This window comes from Procambarus clarkii, chromosome 60 (genome assembly GCF_040958095.1).
Source record: "Procambarus clarkii isolate CNS0578487 chromosome 60, FALCON_Pclarkii_2.0, whole genome shotgun sequence".
In the NCBI taxonomy this organism is placed as follows: domain Eukaryota; kingdom Metazoa; phylum Arthropoda; class Malacostraca; order Decapoda; family Cambaridae; genus Procambarus; species Procambarus clarkii.
This window is the reverse complement of record NC_091209.1, coordinates 14,385,212-14,405,952: the sequence shown is the minus strand read 5'-3', so window position 1 is coordinate 14,405,952 and position 20,741 is coordinate 14,385,212. Positions and strand designations below refer to the sequence as shown.

Here is a 20,741-nt window from a genome sequence, read left to right as displayed (position 1 = left end):
CATAAACACGCAAGCCATAGATCACTAAAAACTCTATTTGACCCGGCCAGGATTCGAACCCATGCCGTCCAGGATCACCCCTAAACGTACACAGTCCCGCTAACAAGGTAAAGGTAATTGTCAGGTTAAAGCGCTAAACCGTTACAATCCCCATGGCGCACCCGCCTGGCGCTTTGGCCAGGGTTCGAATCCTGGCCGGGGAGGATTGACTGGGCGCCAATCCTTAACTGTACAATCCAATCTGTTCACTCGGCAGTGAATGGTTACCTGCTTGTTAAATGATTTGGCGGTCCGTATTCCGGGTAAATAATTAGGATTAAGGACCTGCTAGTGGCTGTAATGTAATAACTTTGTGTATATAAATGAAAAAATTACGGCTATGGAGCACTTGGAAGGAACGAGGATAAGGATATGGGATGGGACGGAGGAAAGAAAAGTACATCCTACTAATAAAGTTTTACACATAATGTACACATAGTAACATCTACTTTATTAGTCAACATGTGATCATTCACCAACACAATATACTAACCATCGTTCATGGACGAATGCAAAACTACTAAACATCCCTTACATATACATAACTATGAATCAAAACTCGTACAAACTAATAATATAATTACACGACTGAATGATTTGCTTAACCTACCAACGTAAAGAATTCAGATAAAACACACTTGAGGATCAGCTACCCAGAGCGTCCTCCCCCTCCGGCTGCTACCATGACACTGACGCGGTGACGCCAGTCGTCGATTCCCTCCAAATTTTTACACTTCAATTCAGGGGCTACAAGTATAAACATTGTTTTCTTTTACATTTTATTACCATGTAATTACATTAACAATTGCAAGGTCTATTTTACAATGTATTATGAGCCTTGGACTACGCTCGCGTTAAAATCTCCGTAGAATTACTGAACTAGAGAAAGACTCGGTAATATTATATAGTCGTAATAGCTTGGCGCTTTCTCCTGATAGTTTCTTTCCCCTTCTGTAGAATTACCCAGATTTTACTAAAATTACGCGGATTAAAAAGTAACATAGTTTCTTACCATACTGTTGGTAATGAATGTAGAGCGCATATGAAAATAATTTAATTCATAAATAAGCTCATATAGTTAAGAAACAACACTTAAATAGGATGATTGATGTTGACGAGTTGCTCAGATCGTTGACTTTCATTGCAATCATCTTTCACCTATTTTTGCCTTATTTTATTATAAAACTAATTGTTTCCACGAAAAAACTATAATTTATTCGCGTTCTGCATTCATTGTTAATATTATAGTAACAAACTATATAGTAGTTCTTTTTTATTTACGTAATTTTAGGACGTTTTGGATGGTTGTGCAAAGTTTATGGTAGTTTGGGATAATTTTACGGCTCGTCTTCGATTGTCTTCATAGCTCTTTCTTATATTTTGATGGCTGTGCCAGCTTTTCCTTGAACATTGATAGTACTGTAGTTGCTATCTGAGGATCTCATTCCGCTCGAATCATAATCTCTAGAGGTCTGGGACATCATTCTGTGGGTTGGCGTGCTGTTAGATGTGGGGTGGGCAGGTGGTGAATAGGTTGGACTGGTAGATGTTGGGTGGGCAGGTGGTGAATAGGTTGGACTGGTAGATGTTGGGTGGGCAGGTGGTGAATAGGTTGGACTGGTAGATGTTGGGTGGGCAGGTGGTGAATAGGTTGGACTGGTAGATGTTGGGTGGGCAGGTGGTGAATAGGTTGGACTGGTAGATGTGGGGTGGGCAGGTGGTGAATGGGTTGGACTGGTAGATGTTGGGTGGGCAGTGTTACGTACTCCTAGCAGAATACGTATATAAATTTAAAATAAATATTATTTTATTTTATCATTGCATGTATATGTACACACATTGTGTTTTGGGTAAATTGTCGTGTGGTTTGGCAGCGTCAGTGAACAAGAGCGCGGTTGTCTCTGCACACGTCTATTACTTGATTGATACGGGAAAGCTGGACCTGTTCAGTTTGAGAGTTCCAGTTGTCACTTTTATTTAGTTAGGAAATGTTTTATATACTGTAATTAAACAGGTGTCATTATACTTATATATTTTGTAAGTAACTATTATATGTAACTTGCAGTCTTATGTGTTTTGAGAACAAGTGGTTGTTCAATTAGTTTATAATATTAAAAAGTCCTTAGTTTCCATCCCTCATCCTGGGATGAGGCAGACGGGAGGTGAGAATATGGGTGGCGACAGAGCGAGAGTTCAGTGGCTGAGCAGAAACCGGGGAGATAACACTTGTTGGAGTTAAGTCATTCTTTTATTCTAGCCATATAATTATTCTTAGTATTGATTTAATGTCTGGAAGTTACAGTGATATTTTTAATGTGATATATTGTGACCATATAATCATCTGTTTGCCTTTGAGATTTATTTAATATAAATTATATATATATACTTAGTATCTTTATTCTTCAGTCCTATGAAGATTCTATTTTGTGCTCAGTACTTATTAAGGGGTTATACTGGTGATTCGTTATTGAGAACAGCAGTTGTGTCGTATCCCTAGACTTATTAAAGTTTGGCTGCTGTAGGATCACGAGCCGTAACGTACGATAGGTAACAAAGAGTTATGGGGGCCTGTGCCGGGAAATATTGTCCCATTTTTAACTTAACTATGCTAATCTAACCTTGCCTTCCTAGGTACCAGTGTGTCAAGTGTCTCTGTGTGTTTCTTAAGAACTATTCCATGTGCCAAGCAAGCCTTCCTGTGTGTCAAGTAACAACGTTTCACGATTTTGAGGTAAGTCATCCTATATATTTTGTTTGTGCAGTGAGGCCAAGCGAATTTTCAGTGTGGTGACAATTTTACAGTGAAGTGTAGTGCAGTGCCATTATTTTAATTATTGTTGTGAATCAAGTGCCAAGTGTTAGTAACGATGGAGGAGAAAGTTGCAGCGTTGGTGGCTCACCCAGACTTTGAAGGGATTCAGAACCTTAAAAAGACTGAGTTAATACAAATGGCAAATCATTTGGATTTGACCGCCAGCAATAGAATGGTTAAAGCCCAAATATTGAAAGTCATTGTGACGCATTTTGTTGAGAATGGGGATTTAGATGAAGAAATTCTAGAGGAGTTAAGAGAGGAGTCGAGTGATCAGATGACGTTAAAGCGTCTTGAGTTAGAAGCTCGCCAATTAGAGCTTGAAGCTCAAAAAGAACAGAAAATATTAGAGGCTGAAGCTCAGCAAAGGGAGCTGGAGACTAGGCGTTTAGAAATTGCGGCACAAAACCAGAGAGGTTTAATTGAGTTGCAACTTGAAGCCACAAAGAAGCAACAAGCCGAGGAACAAACTAGGCAATTAGAGATTCAACAACAAATGGCTGACACTAACTTCAGGCTTGAATCACAGCGTATGGCAGCTGGGCATGGAAATACTAGTAATGTTTCAACAAATAGTGATAATAATCCCATCAGGATGAATAAGTATATAGAGTTGCCCAAGTTCAATGAGGAAGATCCTGAGGTTTTCTTTGCACATTTTAATAAAATTGCCATCAGTATGAACTGGCCAAGGGATCAGTGGGTAGCCATTATGCAGTCTCAATTCAAGGGGCGTAGTCAGGAGGTTTTCACATCCCTCCCTGACGCTCATAGTTTTGATTATGACTTTGTAAAGAAAAGCATCTTAAATGCTTATCAACTAAATCCAGAGGCACACAGGCAAAAGTTCAGGAACCTAAGGAGAATCAAGGATCAGACAATAGCCGATTTTACTCGTCAGAAGACGAAATTTTGTAACAGATGGTTAAAGTCACTTCCAGTCACTGATTTTGATGCTCTAAAGAATCTTCTTATAATGGAAGAAGTATTGTCATGTCTCCCAGACCAGTTGTCTACTTTTATGGCAGAACAAAAGAATGTAACAGACATTGATGAGCTGTCAAAGCTCGCGGATGAGCATGAGTTGTTGACTAAGGCCCCGTTTACGGCCACTTCACCTAAGTCTAGTCGTAGAGTAAATTTCAATGCTCACCGAACTCCTTATCAGTATAAGTCTCCTCCTGGTGCGACAGTTACTCCCATGAGCTCTTCTCTTACAAAACCTAATCCTGCTACTTCATTGTCAGGAATGTCAAATAATAATAAGGTTATTTCTAAACCTACAGTTGGTTCTACCAGTGTGTCCACTGTAAGGTCCTGTTCCCATTGTAAGAGAAAAGGCCATGGAATTCATTCATGTTTTATATTGCACCCTGAGTTACGACCAACTGGTCTCATTTATTGCAGAGGTGTGCAAAATAAACTTACTAATAAACATGTAACTGTAAACCCCAATTGGGTGAAACAGTATTCACCATATATGTCTTCAGGTGAAGTCTTGTGTATTAATGGAAAGTGGAAGCCAGTGGTTATTCTTCGTGATACAGGTGCTTCCCAAACCATAATTTCATCCAGTATTCTTTCTGTTGTTGAAAAGAGAGAGACAGGAAAGTTTGTTGTTCTTCAGAGTGTTGCAGGATGTAAAACTGTACCTCTAATAGACATTAATTTCAGATCCACCATTACACCACGTTTATGCACTGTGGGTGTTAGTACACAGTTGCCCATCCCAGGTGTGGATGTTATATTGGGTAATGATGTGGCCATAAATCATGTTGTGGGTGAGATTGATCCCCGTTTGTGTAAACAGCCAGTTGCAGACCATGTTTATTCTGCCTGTGCTGAAGTTAGTTCTATGAATGAACCTGTTGTAGAAGATGGTTTTGTCCATTCTACCTGTGCTGATGTCAGTACTCTTATAAATCCAGTTGTCAGTTCTGATGTTGTTACTCAAGCATTTGTGCCAGTAACCAGTACCCCTTCAGTGGAGAAGTGGGATGTGGTTGTTCCAGATTCCTGTGTGGCCGATTCAGTTGTTGAGAGTAAGCCTGATACTATGACTCTGCTTTATTCCAATAAATTGGGAAAGGATGTCCATGTACCATTGTCTTGCCCGCTCACTACGAACGTTGTGCCAGGAGTTGAGAGAAACTTAAAAGCCACGACTCTGTATTCCAGCCAAGTGAATGGTTTAGGACAAGATGTCGGGTTGGCAGAAGTATTCCCGCTCACTCCAAGTTTAGAATCAGTTGTCGAGAGTAAGTCCGTTGTGGAGGCCCCGCCTCACCCTAGTCAAGGTGATATAATAGGGGAGGAGGTCAAACTACCTGTTACTTGCCCGCTCACTTCAGATTCCCTTCATTTAATTGCTTTGAGTAGAACTGACCCTAAGATTTCAGAGAGAAGCAAGGAGACAGTCTGTACTGTAGATCCAGTTTTGGAGAGTGTGGGAAAGCAGCCAGAGGATCAGCTTCTGTTGAGTAGATGGAGACCCATTGAGCCTCCCTCTTCAGTTGTCTGTGAGGATGTGACCCAGCTTGGTAGTGATATTGTTGATTGTGAGCAGACAGTACTCCAAGCAGCTCCAGAAGTCATGGGAGGAAATTTTGGTAAAATCATTAAGAGTGGTAAAGCAGCAATTGGATCTAAGTTGAGGAGTTGTGATTCTTATTCTATGTGGAGGAAGTATTTCTCATTGTGTACATTGAGTCAGAGTGTGTGTAGGATGTTGAAATCTACTTTTATTCTGCAGGAGCCATTTTCTTGTGAAGTAATGGACTGTGGGACATCTTTGTCAAGCCTTGTGGTTGAGCAGAGAGAGTTTACTCAAGTAGGTTGTGCATCCAGTTCTGAGGAAGTGGTGAGTTATGCTAGAGCAGTGTCTCTATATTCAGATCCAGTTAATTTTGATGCACGAGTGATAAAAGTGTATGTTCCACTCAAGTGTGGTGTTGACTTTCAGAGTCATATTGGTGTTGACCTTCAGAGTCATATTGTGGGTGAAGGATTAAATCATACTGGGGAGCAGATGTTTGAGGCTCCAGGTGTGCAATTCAAGTTGGAGGATAAGGTTATCCTACCTAGAGTTAATCATTGTGAAGGGTTTCAGATTGTCCTTGGGCGTTTCCCAGGTAATCTGCTGTTCATCTTCAAGATGTTAAGACCCTTAAACCTCTTGGTTGATTGGTTGTCATCAGACGTAAATCACTTGGGAAGTGATGGTGAAGGTTGTAAAGTTTTCGGCATGTTTTATTTAGTCTCTTGGAAGACTAGACGGTTGATGAATGTGGGTGTTGTGTTCAAGTTCACCATCAGAGGGTGTGAACTTGTTTTGAGAGTTATGATTGAGATATGGTGCCTAGGCATATGCCTGTTTTCTTTCACTGATCGTTATGACAGAGTTATGAGGCAATTGATTTCTGTGTTCCTTATGGATCATCTGAGTCAGTTCGATCAGGTAGTCTTTGCACTAATCTTGGGTTGTATTTCTTGGTTGGAAGGTCAAAGGTTTGATAAGTCGGTGTCTTGTGTTTCGGAAGGTTCTATGAATGGGAAAGTCTTATGCATAATTGTGAGGTTTAATGCTAATTTTTCTAATTTTAGTATCCATTGGGCGAGAGTATGTGTTCCACAGAGGATCAAGAGTGATGAGCAGATGTCTGTGTCAGAGCATACCCAGGAGAAGTCCCAACTCAACTCAACATACAGCCTGCTTCAATTAAGCAGTTCAGCTCCAGAAAAAGGGAGTAATGGAAAATCGAGGCTGTCTTTGGAAAATTCACCATGTGGAAAAGGAATCACATGGAAAAATGAAACTGATCTTGAAGAAATAGTAGAAACATATGAAAAACTAAATTGCCATGATAACTGTGTGAAAGCAGCTACCTTTATTGACAATTCTATTCATGCTACTAATGATACTGTTGTAGATAGGAGTGTGAAATATGATCTAAAACAAAGTGAAATAAATGAGATAGTACCTTGGAGAGATAAATTTGCATACTCCAGTGACATATATGTAGAACATAGTCATAAGACTGAAATTTCTGAGTTTCCTGTAAGACTATATTTGGAGTGTTTTCATATTTGTCCAGAAAAGTGTTCTTATTACTTATACATGTTTGGTGTAATTAATACCATAAATCTCAAGTGTCATACATTTTACTTTGAAAAAATGCCATATATCTTCAATCTATTGCATTTTTTTTCTTGGAGGTGGAAGTGTTACGTACTCCTAGCAGAATACGTATATAAATTTAAAATAAATATTATTTTATTTTATCATTGCATGTATATGTACACACATTGTGTTTTGGGTAAATTGTCGTGTGGTTTGGCAGCGTCAGTGAACAAGAGCGCGGTTGTCTCTGCACACGTCTATTACTTGATTGATACGGGAAAGCTGGACCTGTTCAGTTTGAGAGTTCCAGTTGTCACTTTTATTTAGTTAGGAGATGTTTTATATACTGTAATTAAACAGGTGTCATTATACTTATATATTTTGTAAGTAACTATTATATGTAACTTGCAGTCTTATGTGTTTTGAGAACAAGTGGTTGTTCAATTAGTTTATAATATTAAAAAGTCCTTAGTTTCCATCCCTCATCCTGGGATGAGGCAGACGGGAGGTGAGAATATGGGTGGCGACAGAGCGAGAGTTCAGTGGCTGAGCAGAAACCGGGGAGATAACACTTGTTGGAGTTAAGTCATTCTTTTATTCTAGCCATATAATTATTCTTAGTATTGATTTAATGTCTGGAAGTTACAGTGATATTTTTAATGTGATATATTGTGACCATATAATCATCTGTTTGCCTTTGAGATTTATTTAATATAAATTATATATATATACTTAGTATCTTTATTCTTCAGTCCTATGAAGATTCTATTTTGTGCTCAGTACTTATTAAGGGGTTATACTGGTGATTCGTTATTGAGAACAGCAGTTGTGTCGTATCCCTAGACTTATTAAAGTTTGGCTGCTGTAGGATCACGAGCCGTAACGTACGATAGGTAACAGGCAGGTGGTGAATAGGTTGGACTGGTAGATGTGGGGTGGGCAGGTGGTGAATGGGTTGGACTGGTAGATGTTGGGTGGGCAGGTGATGAGTGTGTTGGCGAATTGTTAAATGTGGGTCGGGTGAGTAGATAGCCGGCTGGTGCTGTTTGTTGTGGGTTGTTGGGTTTGATGGAGGATATGGTAGTAGAGAGTGCGGGTTGGGTGTGCTTTAAATGTACACTGCGTCATTATGTGATTGTGTGCAAAAAAGGTACATGCATTTAGAGACAGCTCTATAACAAATGTTCAAGAACTGTGTAAACATTTCAATAAAAAAATCTACTACCAGAACTCATTGTTGATTTAAAAATTCATTAAACATTCTAGTTAGCCTATAAAGTTTTTAATTTGCTTAACTAAATGAATTTTGGGGTTCAGTTCCTGAGCTCATTATGTGCCTCTGTAACCCTTTCCACTACCGCCCACAGGATATGGTACATAATAAATGAACTAAACTTAAAAAATATATATCTGCGGGTTTTGCTTGCTTTCTCAAGAGCTTCGATATTCTCCCTGTGTGGGAACTGGTCCAGGGGGAGATGGTAAGGGTGCGTCTTCCAGAGTCTGCTGGTGCAGACTACTTATCACATGCCTCTGTATGACTGACCATCCTGTGTGATGGGGAGTTTTAGCATCACATAGCTAGCTTTTTGACACACTGTACTGCCATTCATATAGTCTAGGGTAGGTACACATAAGCAAATGTACCTAAATGTGTTAATAAACAAAACAAAAAGCGTCTCCCAGAAATTATTTTCTTAATGGGGAAATCTTGCTTTCTGATGAATTTTGATATTGTAAGTTTAAGGAGAGAACTAATATAATTTATTTACAAAACACAGGAGAGCTCATGAGCGACAGTCCATAAACAGCGTAATGAACGGTGTCAGTTACTGTAGATTTTAGTACATAAGCCATTCACAGCCTAATCAAAGCAGACGGGAGACATCTCCCGTCACGCAGGATGCAGTCGCACCTCCACAGATCTCCAGTATCATCTATAGATTGATACTGGAAATGGCTCAAAAGGGCCACCACTTATGGGCTACTCAGGCCCAAGCCACCTTTTGGGTGGCTTAATCTTCTCTCTCTCTCTCTTAATCAAAGCAACCTCATCTTCATATTCATCTAGCGACAATTGGCTGATGTTTAATTGCTGGAAAATAGTAACAATAAAGGGCAGGATTTTCATCGCATCAGTCTACAGGTTATTCTTGTGTTGATACACAATTGGGTTAATGAAGTTTCCAATTAAGTATTTTAGTTATATGGAAAAAAACACATAAGGATAAATAATTGGTGTGCAACATTAACTCAAGTTAACTAAAAACATTTCCCAAAAATCAGTAACACACAAGTTTATCATAAGGCACATATTCCTGGTACTGTCATATTTCAATTAAAGTTTTGTAATAACACCATAATCTATGTACCGAAATTCGCCCTATTCGGCAAATATTCATAATTTCCACAAACAAAAGTAAAACAATACACATGTTAAAATTTTTGTATATTCTGTACATACAAAGAAAAAGAGATAAAAATAGGTGAAATTTTGGATATATCCGTTACAGGTCGACAAGAACATTCCTGCGCCTCTAAAGTAATCCGTGGTTGATCTGGCAGTGGAATGTGCTCTGAAGACTGCGTATATATATTTTGCCATATACGCAATTCTGTAATTCATATCACTGTCGACAACACACATATACAGTATATTTGAGTGCAATAAAACCACTCACGGGACCAATTGAAAGAAAACTTCACCGATGCCTACGCTTTTAATCATAACAACAGCCGTATGTAGGGAAGATATGGGACCACCTGCTCGGAATCCTTGGCGCTATTCCACATTCTTTGTCGGGGAAGGTCTGGCTCGTGCCATATAAAAAGAGAAGTTCCGGTTTGTCACACCTAGTCGGACTGAAACTCATCTCAGGTAAGTGCTATGGCATCAACTGTCTTCACTGTTGCTCACTAGGGTTACCACTCACCATCACGCAGTGAAAACAAATCCATTATATTCGGTGGTAAACGTCATAGCCTACACATGTTGAATTATAATCATTCATAAAGTCTCAGAATGCGTTGTAGTTTTTCATGATATTCAGCGTGAATTATATTTGTTGTTTCGAATGCTCTTCGGAATGATTATAAATATAATAAATTTGAGTGATACAAGACCTAGTGGTTAAGACAAACGTCAATGTTCCATTTACAGGCTTAATTAGCCCACGCAAGATATAGATTATATCTGAATTATTAACATATGAAATACTGTACAAATAATATGGAAGGAGACACAAATACCCAAAACTCAAGACGTCAACAGGATTACTAAGGTACAGCCCAACACTGCATCAGGCCACAGGTATAGCTTAACACTGCATACTGTACCTATGCTGTACCTGTATTTATGCTTAACTGCATAACATTTTTACAGGCTATTTATGCCCGTGCAACCTCTTGAGTGGCTTAATCTTCATCGATCATCAATCATAACATTTAGGGATATCCTGCAGCTTTAATATCTATCAACAACGGACTTTGTGTATTCATTTTTATTTACATCTATATATATATATATATATATATATATATACATTCCTTTTAAGAGTTGTTACATTCTTGTAAAGCTACTAGTAAGCATAGCGTTTCAGACAACAACAACATGTTAGATGCTGCAATTATGATGCACAAAATAACTTGTGCATCTCATAATTAAATCATTATATAATACGCATATTAAAATAAAAATATCAATTAAATTTTTTATATAATCAAATACGTATATTCCATATAAATAAAGAAAACTTACGAATTAAGCTTCAATCAAAACATAATTTTAATAACTAAAAAGTCATTGGTTATTGATTTCTTCCCATGAAACCATTAAATCACTTAACATGTGGTGTAAGAATACTTTCCCGTGTACTTCATTAAACTCATTAATTAATTCAGATGCCCACACGCTACATTGTACATGTTCTCGTCCTTGGGACACAATGTGAAAAACGGCCAACAAAAAAAAAGTCCAGTAGACAAATCTATTAAAAAAGCATAAGAAATATTTACGTCACAAGAAACTTGGATAAGTAACACCAAAGCGACGTAATATTGGAAATAAATTACCAACACTGTTTCTTGAAATGTTCTGATAATCATTAAATATAAGGAAAACAAATTAGAATATATTCATGTTTAATATGATGAAAAGAAGGTATTAAATTGAATTGTTTCTAATTTGATAATGCTGTAAACATTTTCTTCTAAATTTGACAACCGTATATGCGTGCATTCGTTCATGGATTCTTCTATCAATGCCTGTTAATTAACACTAAAATTACTACTGAAATATTGATATAGTTTTTTCTCCAGGTTGTCTCTGAGCCCATAACGGAGCACCACAATGTGTGACGACGATGAAGGGACAGCCCTTGTATGCGACAATGGCTCCGGCATGGTCAAGGCCGGCTTCGCCGGTGACGACGCTCCCCGCGCCGTCTTCCCCTCCATCGTTGGCCGAACTCGTCACCAGGGTGTGATGGTCGGTATGGGTCAGAAGGACGCCTACGTCGGTGATGAGGCTCAAGCTAAACGTGGCATCCTGACTCTCAAGTACCCCATCGAGCACGGCATCATCACCAATTGGGACGACATGGAGAAAATCTGGTATCACACCTTCTACAATGAGCTCCGTGTTGCCCCCGAAGAATCCCCAACAATGTTAACTGAAGCTCCCCTCAACCCCAAAGCCAACCGTGAGAAGATGACACAGATCATGTTTGAGTCCTTCAATATGCCTGCCATGTATGTTACCATCCAGGCTGTGCTGTCCCTGTACGCCTCTGGTCGTACTACTGGTATGGTTTGCGACTCTGGTGATGGTGTTACTCACAATGTCCCCGTCTATGAAGGTTTCGCCCTTCCTCATGCCATCCTTCGTCTTGACCTTGCTGGTCGTGACCTGACCAACTACCTCATGAAAATCATGACTGAGCGTGGCTACTCCTTCACCACCACTGCTGAGCGTGAGATTGTCCGTGACATCAAGGAGAAGCTTTGCTACATCGCCCTCGACTTCGAGAATGAGATGAATGTTGCTGGTGCTTCCTCTTCCCTGGACAAGTCCTACGAACTTCCCGACGGTCAGGTCATCACCATCGGCAACGAGCGTTTCCGTGCTCCTGAAGCTCTATTCCAGCCTTCCTTCCTGGGTATGGAATCTGCTGGCGTTCACGAGACTGTCCACAGCTCCATCATGAAGTGTGACATTGACATCAGGAAAGACTTGTTTGCTAATGTTGTCATGTCTGGTGGTACCACGATGTACCCTGGTATTGCTGATCGCATGCAGAAAGAAATCACCAACTTAGCTCCATCTACCATCAAGATCAAGATTATTGCTCCTCCCGAAAGAAAGTACTCCGTCTGGATCGGTGGCTCCATCTTGACTTCACTGTCCACCTTCCAGTCCATGTGGATCACCAAGGAGGAGTACGACGAGTCAGGCCCCGGCATTGTCCACCGTAAATGCTTCTAAATATACAACTAATTTTACATATCTAAGCTAAAATTTATTATAATAATGCGAATTATACTTGGGCTGATTAAAAGTGACTACATTATGTATATACAAGTTGTTATTTATCCCTCTATGTTCTCTAGTATGCACTGTGCACCGTGTATAAAATATAAAGTACAAAGTATAGTATGACAAACTCGATTGCTAATAATTTAACTAAACATATTAAATATTTTAACAATCTGTTCACAGTTTTAACAACACACTTGTTTTCTCGAATAAGAGTTGTCAGAAACACAGTGGTGGTAACTACCAAAAGCACAACAGTTGTACATATGCATTACATAAAGCGAAAAGCTTAAATCTAGTTAAAAACAAAAATACAAATCGAATATTTCAGTTGAAATAGTGCCAAAAATAAAAACAAGCTAAACAATGCATTACGAGTTCTAATTTTGCAAGTATAACTTATCTATATAAAACCATAAAATCTTATTTAGCACAATCTTCTAAAAGTGTTTTCCGCTTCTCGGTGTATGTACTTTATTCAGGAGTAAAGTATACTTGTTTGGTGGGTCAGTAAGGTATTGTGGGCACCTTAATAACACTCTCGTCGGTAATATGTCTTAAGACCAACACCAATTCAAATCTGCTTTAACGCAACAGGACTATGGTAGTGAAATATATTCTTGGGATATCGGTACAAAAAGCAGCTTATGAACAATAAATCCTCATATATTCGTCTGGTAATCATCAACTTTTATGTAATTTCACAAATTGTTTGCCATTCTTTAAATATGTTTGTGATGGTTTTGAAAAAGGCACATGAGCAAAAACATGTTTACATTACGAAGCTTGTTGATGTTGTGCATGTGTATGCACTCATTTTCTGCAAGTCTTGCAATATTTCCCAACACAATTGGAGCCAATAAATCCGCTGATCAACTTTGCACATTTGTATTGGTCAATAATTTATCGTATCTTAGCATTAACTCAAAGTGGTTAATTATATATATATTTTTTTATATTTTTACCAACATGTAAAATTACAAAACACAGAATAACGAATTCTGCGAAAAAAATATTCATAGGAATAAATTATTTAGATGCGCAACGCTATTATGGTACAAGATAAAAAAAAAAAAAGCTCACATCTTTCACTAAGATCTGCTTATAAAAATTACACAATGAAAATCAAACTCAGTCTCAATAATGTCAATACACAGGCTACCACACGGCTATCAATAAATTATTTTATATCTGCACTGGTAGGTTTATTAACAATTTTATCATTTTTACCAACATAAAATAAATTATGAATATTATGGTTATTTTTCCTCAGACTTTCAGTACTAGTTTTCACTATACTCAGTAAAATCACGTTAAAAATTGTTCATAATCACTATGAAACAGCCTAGCCTAGTCATCCAGAAACCACCGAATTTATAACCGCCATCCCCAAATAAAAACCTCTCTCTGACTGGGCATAAACTGCCAACATTTGTCCAAAGTGACCATCAAGACGACTCCTACACTCAAAGAGGCAGCTAAGTGTGCTATTGAACTAGGCATAGTTGTCAGAAAGACTGGTAGGGCGTGTGCATTTGAAACTTGAGCGCAATCAGAATTATAAAATAAAGCTAAACGATGATGAGTCACAATAACGTGGCTGAAGTATGTTGACCAATCCACACACTAGAAAATGAAGGGACGACGACGTTTCGGTCCGTCCTGGACCATTCTCAAGTCGATTGTGATGAGGGAAGATGACAACTATACAAATTTTTCATTGCCGTCATCTCCTTCCCTCATCACAATCGACTTGAGAATGGTCCAGAACGGACCGAAACGTCGTCGTCCCTTCATTTTCTAGTGTGTGGATTGGTCAACTAAACGATGATCACTAACATATTAATGTTTTGACCACACAAACTAGAGCCACTCTCGAGGTAACCCCCGGGAAAATCCTCCTCCTCCATGAAAGCAAAGCTCTACATACAGTAAGAAACAGTATACAATGTTGCGTTCACCACGTGTACCAAATAAATAAAACAGAAACACGTGTTCCCACAGTCGCCCCGGTGGGCCATTACGCCCGGGTTGAGCAGGAACCCCAGGTGAGCTGCATGACACACACACACTCTGTGCTCTGCCTCCGTCGAGGACGTAAAACAGGTGCAGGTAGAGTTATACATAGAACAAATACTGGCGTGCATCTGCTAAATGGAGACGGATTCGTGCCGCTGATTCCTGATGGCTATTTAAGTTCTGTACTTGCATTCTCCCTTTTGTTATTTTCTTTTAACATTTTGTTATTGTTCTTTAAACATGGTGTTCTTAGGCTAAACTGATATTTTAAATTTTAAGTTTTTCATTGCACGTTTAGTAATATGATCACAATTTATTTATAACATAATAAAAGCAAACTTCCGTTCAAATCGTGATTGTTTTATTATAAAATAATTATGTTTGGTAAGAAGCAGGTAATGCAAAAATATATACTGATATGTTGAGCTCTAGATCTGAGGCAAGTTAGGCAACGGAAGGACTTGCTACCAATTCTACCTCCCTCTTGTCCTCTTGCAATTCTTCAAGTTTAATTATCGAAAATTATAAAAGATTTTCATACCTAACCCTCTTGTTATACATGCCTCGATCGCCTGAAGAAAGCGATACTTATAATATGCTTTACACATAACACGATCGCCTTAAGAAAGCATTATACATAACATGATCCAGCCATATCGCCCTCCAACTCTAGAACGCTAGCAAGCAGCCTCATCACTTCATTTGATATCCGGGATTAGCGCTCGCCAGGTGTCAGGAGGAAGAGACGAGAGATATCTCTGAGAGACAACACAGAACTCGGCCAGGATTCATCAGGGCACTTAAGTGTCTATTTACGAAACCTGTACATCTTTCCTCAATCATGGTGGCTTAGTCTGTAATTATTAAACAGTTTACGAGCTTCGAAGTTGCCAAGAAGTTGCCTATAACAATAATAATTTTGGGACGAGAATGACCTCGCCGCATTTTCGAAGCTCATAAACTATAATAAATACAAAGCCGCCATTATAAATACAAAGCCGCCATTATGGAAGAAAGTTGTAGAGGTTTCGTAAGTAGACATTTAAATGCTTGATGAATTCTGAGCCTGATCGTCAAGATTATACAAGCGGCCATGGTATGCTTGAAGTCAGAGTATGTCCAATCCCTGCAAATCGAAACAAAACGGTGAAAGCTTTTATAATAATTGTTGCTGCAACGTATATGTTAATATCATTACGGTAGAATTTGTGTTGAAACCAAAAGTTTACTCAACGATTCATTTGATATATGAAAACAATGTACTAGACCTGCATGATCTACCTAGTCCCGTTACACAGGAGACAGCAGCTCTACGCACGATTGCCAGATCTAAATTGCGGAAAGTAGCGAGCTGACGCTCTAAAAGTAGCGGATTTGTAATAAGAGTAGCCCAATTTTTTTTAGTGAATATAAGGGCACGGAAGTTCAGCCTGGCCAGGGCCGCCAGCAGCCCTTGGGCCCGCCCCGGCAGCACCCAGTCTTTAATTTGGCACCTTTGTGGCACCTTTATGGGACCTTGGTATAAGCCTAACATGTATATATACACTGGTTGCCTGTCCCCCTACTCAATGATTTATTATTACCGATTATTTTATCATTTAATTTAAACATGAAATAAAATAATTTATTTAATTATTATAGTAAGTACTTAATAATTTAATAATAAGTAGTAAGTACATAAAAATGATTAAAAAGTACAGTTTAGTCATAGGAGATTCCTAGATTGGAATTCACTACCAAATTTCAATATATCCAAGTATTTTTAGTGTGAAATGCTGTTATTATATGCATAAATTGTTGTTTTAATAATATTCCGCTTATAACCACTTGGGTTGGACGGTAGAGCGACGGTCTCGTTTCCTACAGGTCCGCGTTCAATCCCCGACCGCCCAAGAAGTTGGGCACCATTCCTTTCCCCCGTTTCAGCCCAAATCCGTATCCTGATCCCTTCCGATTGCTATATAGTCGTAATGGCTTGGCGCATTCACTTGATAGTTCCCCCATCCCCCTGAATAATATTACGAGAGCAGTATTTACGGGCTATTCATGCCCATGCCACCTCTTGGGTGGCTTAATCTTCATCAATCGAGAGCAGTACGTCCTAACCAGACATTATATGATGATATCCTGAACAGTTAATAAATAAAAGTAATTGCGGAACTCCAGTTATCTAATACTTATCATAAATGGTACAAAACCTTATCATAAGCCAAGGGATTTGTAGATGTATTATGTTGATTTAGGGGCGACAACGATCGTGGGATCGGAAGCGCCCGGATTTTGTAGATAAGTGTTGAAAGGAAATTCGGAAGTAATAATAATACAGCTGATGCCATCTGTCGGCAGAAGAGAACACTATCAACTGGCTGGTCAACAGTGGCCATAAGATACAGCTTACGCCATCTGTTGACATCAAATTACACTTATAACAAATCTTCCTACAAAATACAACTAACGCCATCTCTGTTTTTTCCAACGCACTATAAATAGCCAAACAGCAACCCATAAGGTGGGTTGTTGTGCTCGGGTAGGAGGTTCCAAGCTCCGCCCACAGATGGTATGGGATGCATATTAAATGGCATATCATTGGTAGATATTCTTTGTTGACATTCACACAACAGCCAATCACAGAAAGGGATCAGCTAAAGGCTCCATTCACTTAATAAATCATATTTATTCAGCACACCATCCTTTCTTAAGACATTCTGCTTCAACTTTAATCTACCTAAAAAGTGAAATGTTAAGTATTTAAAAATATTAATATAGTGATAATTAAATACTGCAGGACGTAACGGGTGTTACAGAAACATGGGCTGGCTACCTGACTTGTGACGTCATCAGTGGGTGTTGCCTCACACAAATAATATCGGCGATACAATGCCTCCGTCCTCTTATTGGTCTACATTATTCAGTTAGATGGAAATTTCTGTCTTGTATAAAACAGAAATTGTTGTTCTTTTGTACAACAACAAGGTTAATGAGCAAAAGGACGTATTTCTTATTTTGCATTTTATTCATATAAGCGTTGGCATTCCCCGCAACAGCCAATCGCAGGAAGGTATTTGTTGAAAACTGTCTTCAACAAAAATGATTCCTAATGAACTCTAACAATAAATTCGTTTAATAAACGAGTATTTAGGGTCAAGCTACACATGAACATTATAGGATAACGGTGTTTTAGCCTGCAGTTTCGTTAGACAGAATCCCTGGTCTTAATTTTAAAAATAAAGAACTAGAAAGCGTATTTTATTGCTAACTTTTCGAGAAATAAATCCCAGCCTCATATTTGCGAACGTTTATGCATTGATTTTTTGCCTTAAGTTCTTATCATAATCCCTTTTGCAATCTCAACACCATCTGGCTCGTATCTTGTAACTATTTTCGTTACTTAGCCTCAAAACCTTACATTTGTCTTACATATCCTCAACAGTAGATAAAAAATAGATTTGTAGCCCAATCTGGCAACACTGGCGTCCTAGAGTCATTGTGTGGGAGACAGCCGCTCTACGCTTAAAAATATGAGAGTCCTTGTTAACGCACGAGGAAGCACTCTACACTGACGAACATACCAATACTTTAACACACATGTTAGGGCGAAAGTATTAGCGCGCTACATATATTTAAGCAGAAAACACTTTGAAAGAAATATATTAAATTTAATATATTCCAGATATTCACTTTCACACAGAATAACAGATATAATTACAAACGCTCTTTAACACAAACGTAAATAAATATACACAATATACTAGCTACAATTAATCACTATATACCTCAGGGAGACTGGCATAGACACAAAAAAAGGCGCTCCAGTTCTTATGTTCCAACATGGCGGAAGTGAAGGCCGTTTATTTCCCGAGTTAAGAAAACTGATTCGATCCGAAGTTGGCCTAATGGCTTAAAGGATCACTCAAACGAGTGGTCTTCCCGTTGATAAGTCGAATATGAATGAGATAGGGTGGATATAAATAGGAGCTGCCTCGTATAGGCCAATAGGCTTTCTGCAGTTACCTTCATTCTTGGTTCCTCTCAAATTCTCGTGTGGTGACTCAAAGTCTGAATGAATGTTGATATTTGAACATCAAGTGAAGTTATGAATTATGATACACATATGAGTGAATATATAATATTAATACATAATTCATTAACTTACTTTTTAATTTTCTTTTAATACTGATCCCGAGATCTTGAATAGTGAAAGCTAGAGTGGAGAGCACTCTGAATTTTATTGGCTTAAGATTATGATTTAAAGATTCTTGAGTATATGATTTACATTCTTACCGTTGTTACTTCATAACATCAGTTAATATTGTAGGACAGACACGTTCCATTCCTTGTTTTATCAAATTCACTTGAATGGAAGGTGGCAGCACTTTCTATTTTCTTTCCTTCAGCACTTCCAGCTCCTTCCTTCCCCCCTTTCATCCTTCCTTTCTTTTTCCCCAATCTTCCTTCTTTTCCTTCTCTGTAACCCTTCCTTCTACCCTTCTTCCTCCTCTTCTCACTCACTCCTCCCTTCCACCTCACTGTACCTCTCTCACTCAATGAATTTTCATCATTTTTTCTCCAATTATTCTGTTTCTTTACATGAAAGCAATGGCGATAAAGGCATCTAATCCCCTTTGCCATTTCAAAAGTCTGTAAATAATACTCATTATTAAAAGTAAATTTACATTCTTTTATACATAGCTTAACGAGATTGACAATAATATCAGCAGGCAGAGGTACCAGTTGTGTATTTGGCCTAAAAATGTAAACTCAGATGAATTTTTAGCTGAACTTAATGATATATAGGTGTGTGTGTGTGTGTGTGTGTGTGTGTGTGTGTGTGTGTGTGTGTGTGTGTGTGTGTGTGTGTGTGTGTGTGTGTGTGTGTGTGTGTGTGTGTGTGTGTGTGTGTGTGTGTGTGTGTGTGTGTGTGTGTGTATTAAAAAAGGGGTTGTACCACCTCTGGCTGGAAGAAGGGGGACCCATAGCCTCGGAGAAAAGCACACACACAACGCATTACAGGGAGTTTTGAGGTCCCATCCATTGCAGTTTTGTGTTCCTTTGTCACACCACTCCCCTTTTATTATATGGTGACCAAAACATAACTGCATAAATTAAGTGGAACCTAATATAGACATGGCAAAGCCTGACGAATAGCATTATATGGGACGGTGGTGTTGGGCTAAAGGCCTATCACCTCCAGAGTTATAAGCTCGCAAAAATGCTTACTGACCAACTAGCAAGTATACTTTAGCCATGAACAGTATTTAGAACTAAAATACACTCTCACTGTATATACAGCAATTAGTAGAGTACACTTCACAGTGAATATATCCCTGATTAGATGCCTCATTACCAACGCTTTCAGATATTGAAACCCGGTTTCATATTTGCCTTATTTCGAACTATGTAGATTGATTTTTTTAGATCCCTCTCAGATATTCATGTTCTTCATATTTAGAATGTCATCAGTTACTATCTTAACTCTTTGACTGCGACTCTACGAATGTCGCCGAATTCATAACAATTGTGTTACTGTTTTGATGCACAGTGAGTCTCTGAGAAATGGAGCTTGTGCCTCGAGCAATCAAGCCCGGATGTGAATGCTAACTGGGAACAATTAGCAACTAGTTAAATCAAATGTTTATTATATTTTAGATGCTAGTGAGCAATGGTTCTGTATACAATCCGTCTTCAAAAAAAATAATAATGTGCGGTAGTCATTCCCAATATTTATGAAATAAACTTCACACGATTCCTACCTGATATTCGGACTTTTCTTGAATATAGTTTCCTTCAATTCTAATGTTCAAAGTGCACTTCTCGAAACCTAATTATGCAGCCACAAGATCAACATCACTAGGCTCAGGACTGTACATCTGTCAACACTAAACGGCATCTGACAATTTGCATTTTATTTTAAAATTCTATCTGATTGGTCTTGTGAACGAAGCCAGAATTGAATATTTGAGAATAAAGGGTATATATATAGTGCTCTTATATATGAATCAATATTTGCAACACAGAAAACACAACTTTCCTCTTAGTATTGTAATCAAGAGTAAAGTACTGTTAAAACTAAGTGACAGCGAGCGCATCCAATCATAACGTTGGGGACGACAGGTGCACACACACGCTGGGGTCGCACGACACGCGACTCCGCCCTCTCCTTAAAAGCGCTGTCTGTGTACCTCCCGCCCTAGGTAACTAATGCTAATTGCAATGAATTT

General features: G+C 38.6%; 2 protein-coding genes across 5 annotated transcripts in view; one reads left to right on the top strand and one right to left on the bottom strand.

Annotated features, from left to right (window-relative positions):
* The window catches only part of LOC123766797 (nuclear exosome regulator NRDE2), a 177,868-nt gene extending 177,071 nt beyond the window's left edge, over positions 1–797 (bottom strand). For 3 of the 4 annotated variants that reach the window (XM_069307548.1, XM_069307550.1, XM_069307549.1), the window contains exon 1: positions 650–796. The gene's annotated coding sequence lies outside the window, so the exon portion shown is untranslated. Of the gene's footprint in view, positions 1–649 lie in introns of all 4 variants that reach the window. The other variant, XR_006773873.2, reaches the window with a different exon arrangement.
* A 10,078-nt stretch (positions 798–10,875) lies between these two features.
* On the top strand, positions 10,876–12,717 carry LOC123766817 (actin, alpha skeletal muscle 2-like). Its single transcript, XM_045756211.2, has one exon. It carries the CDS (start codon positions 11,320–11,322, stop codon positions 12,451–12,453), a length of 1,134 nt encoding a protein of 377 aa, XP_045612167.2. The 5' UTR covers positions 10,876–11,319; the 3' UTR covers positions 12,454–12,717.
* Positions 12,718–20,741: the final 8,024 nt, after the last annotated feature.

Excerpts from the sequence above, each read along its gene's own strand:
- LOC123766817 (XM_045756211.2), top strand. The coding sequence starts at position 11,320 with ATGTGTGACGACGATGAAGGGACAGCCCTTGTATGCGACAATGGCTCC.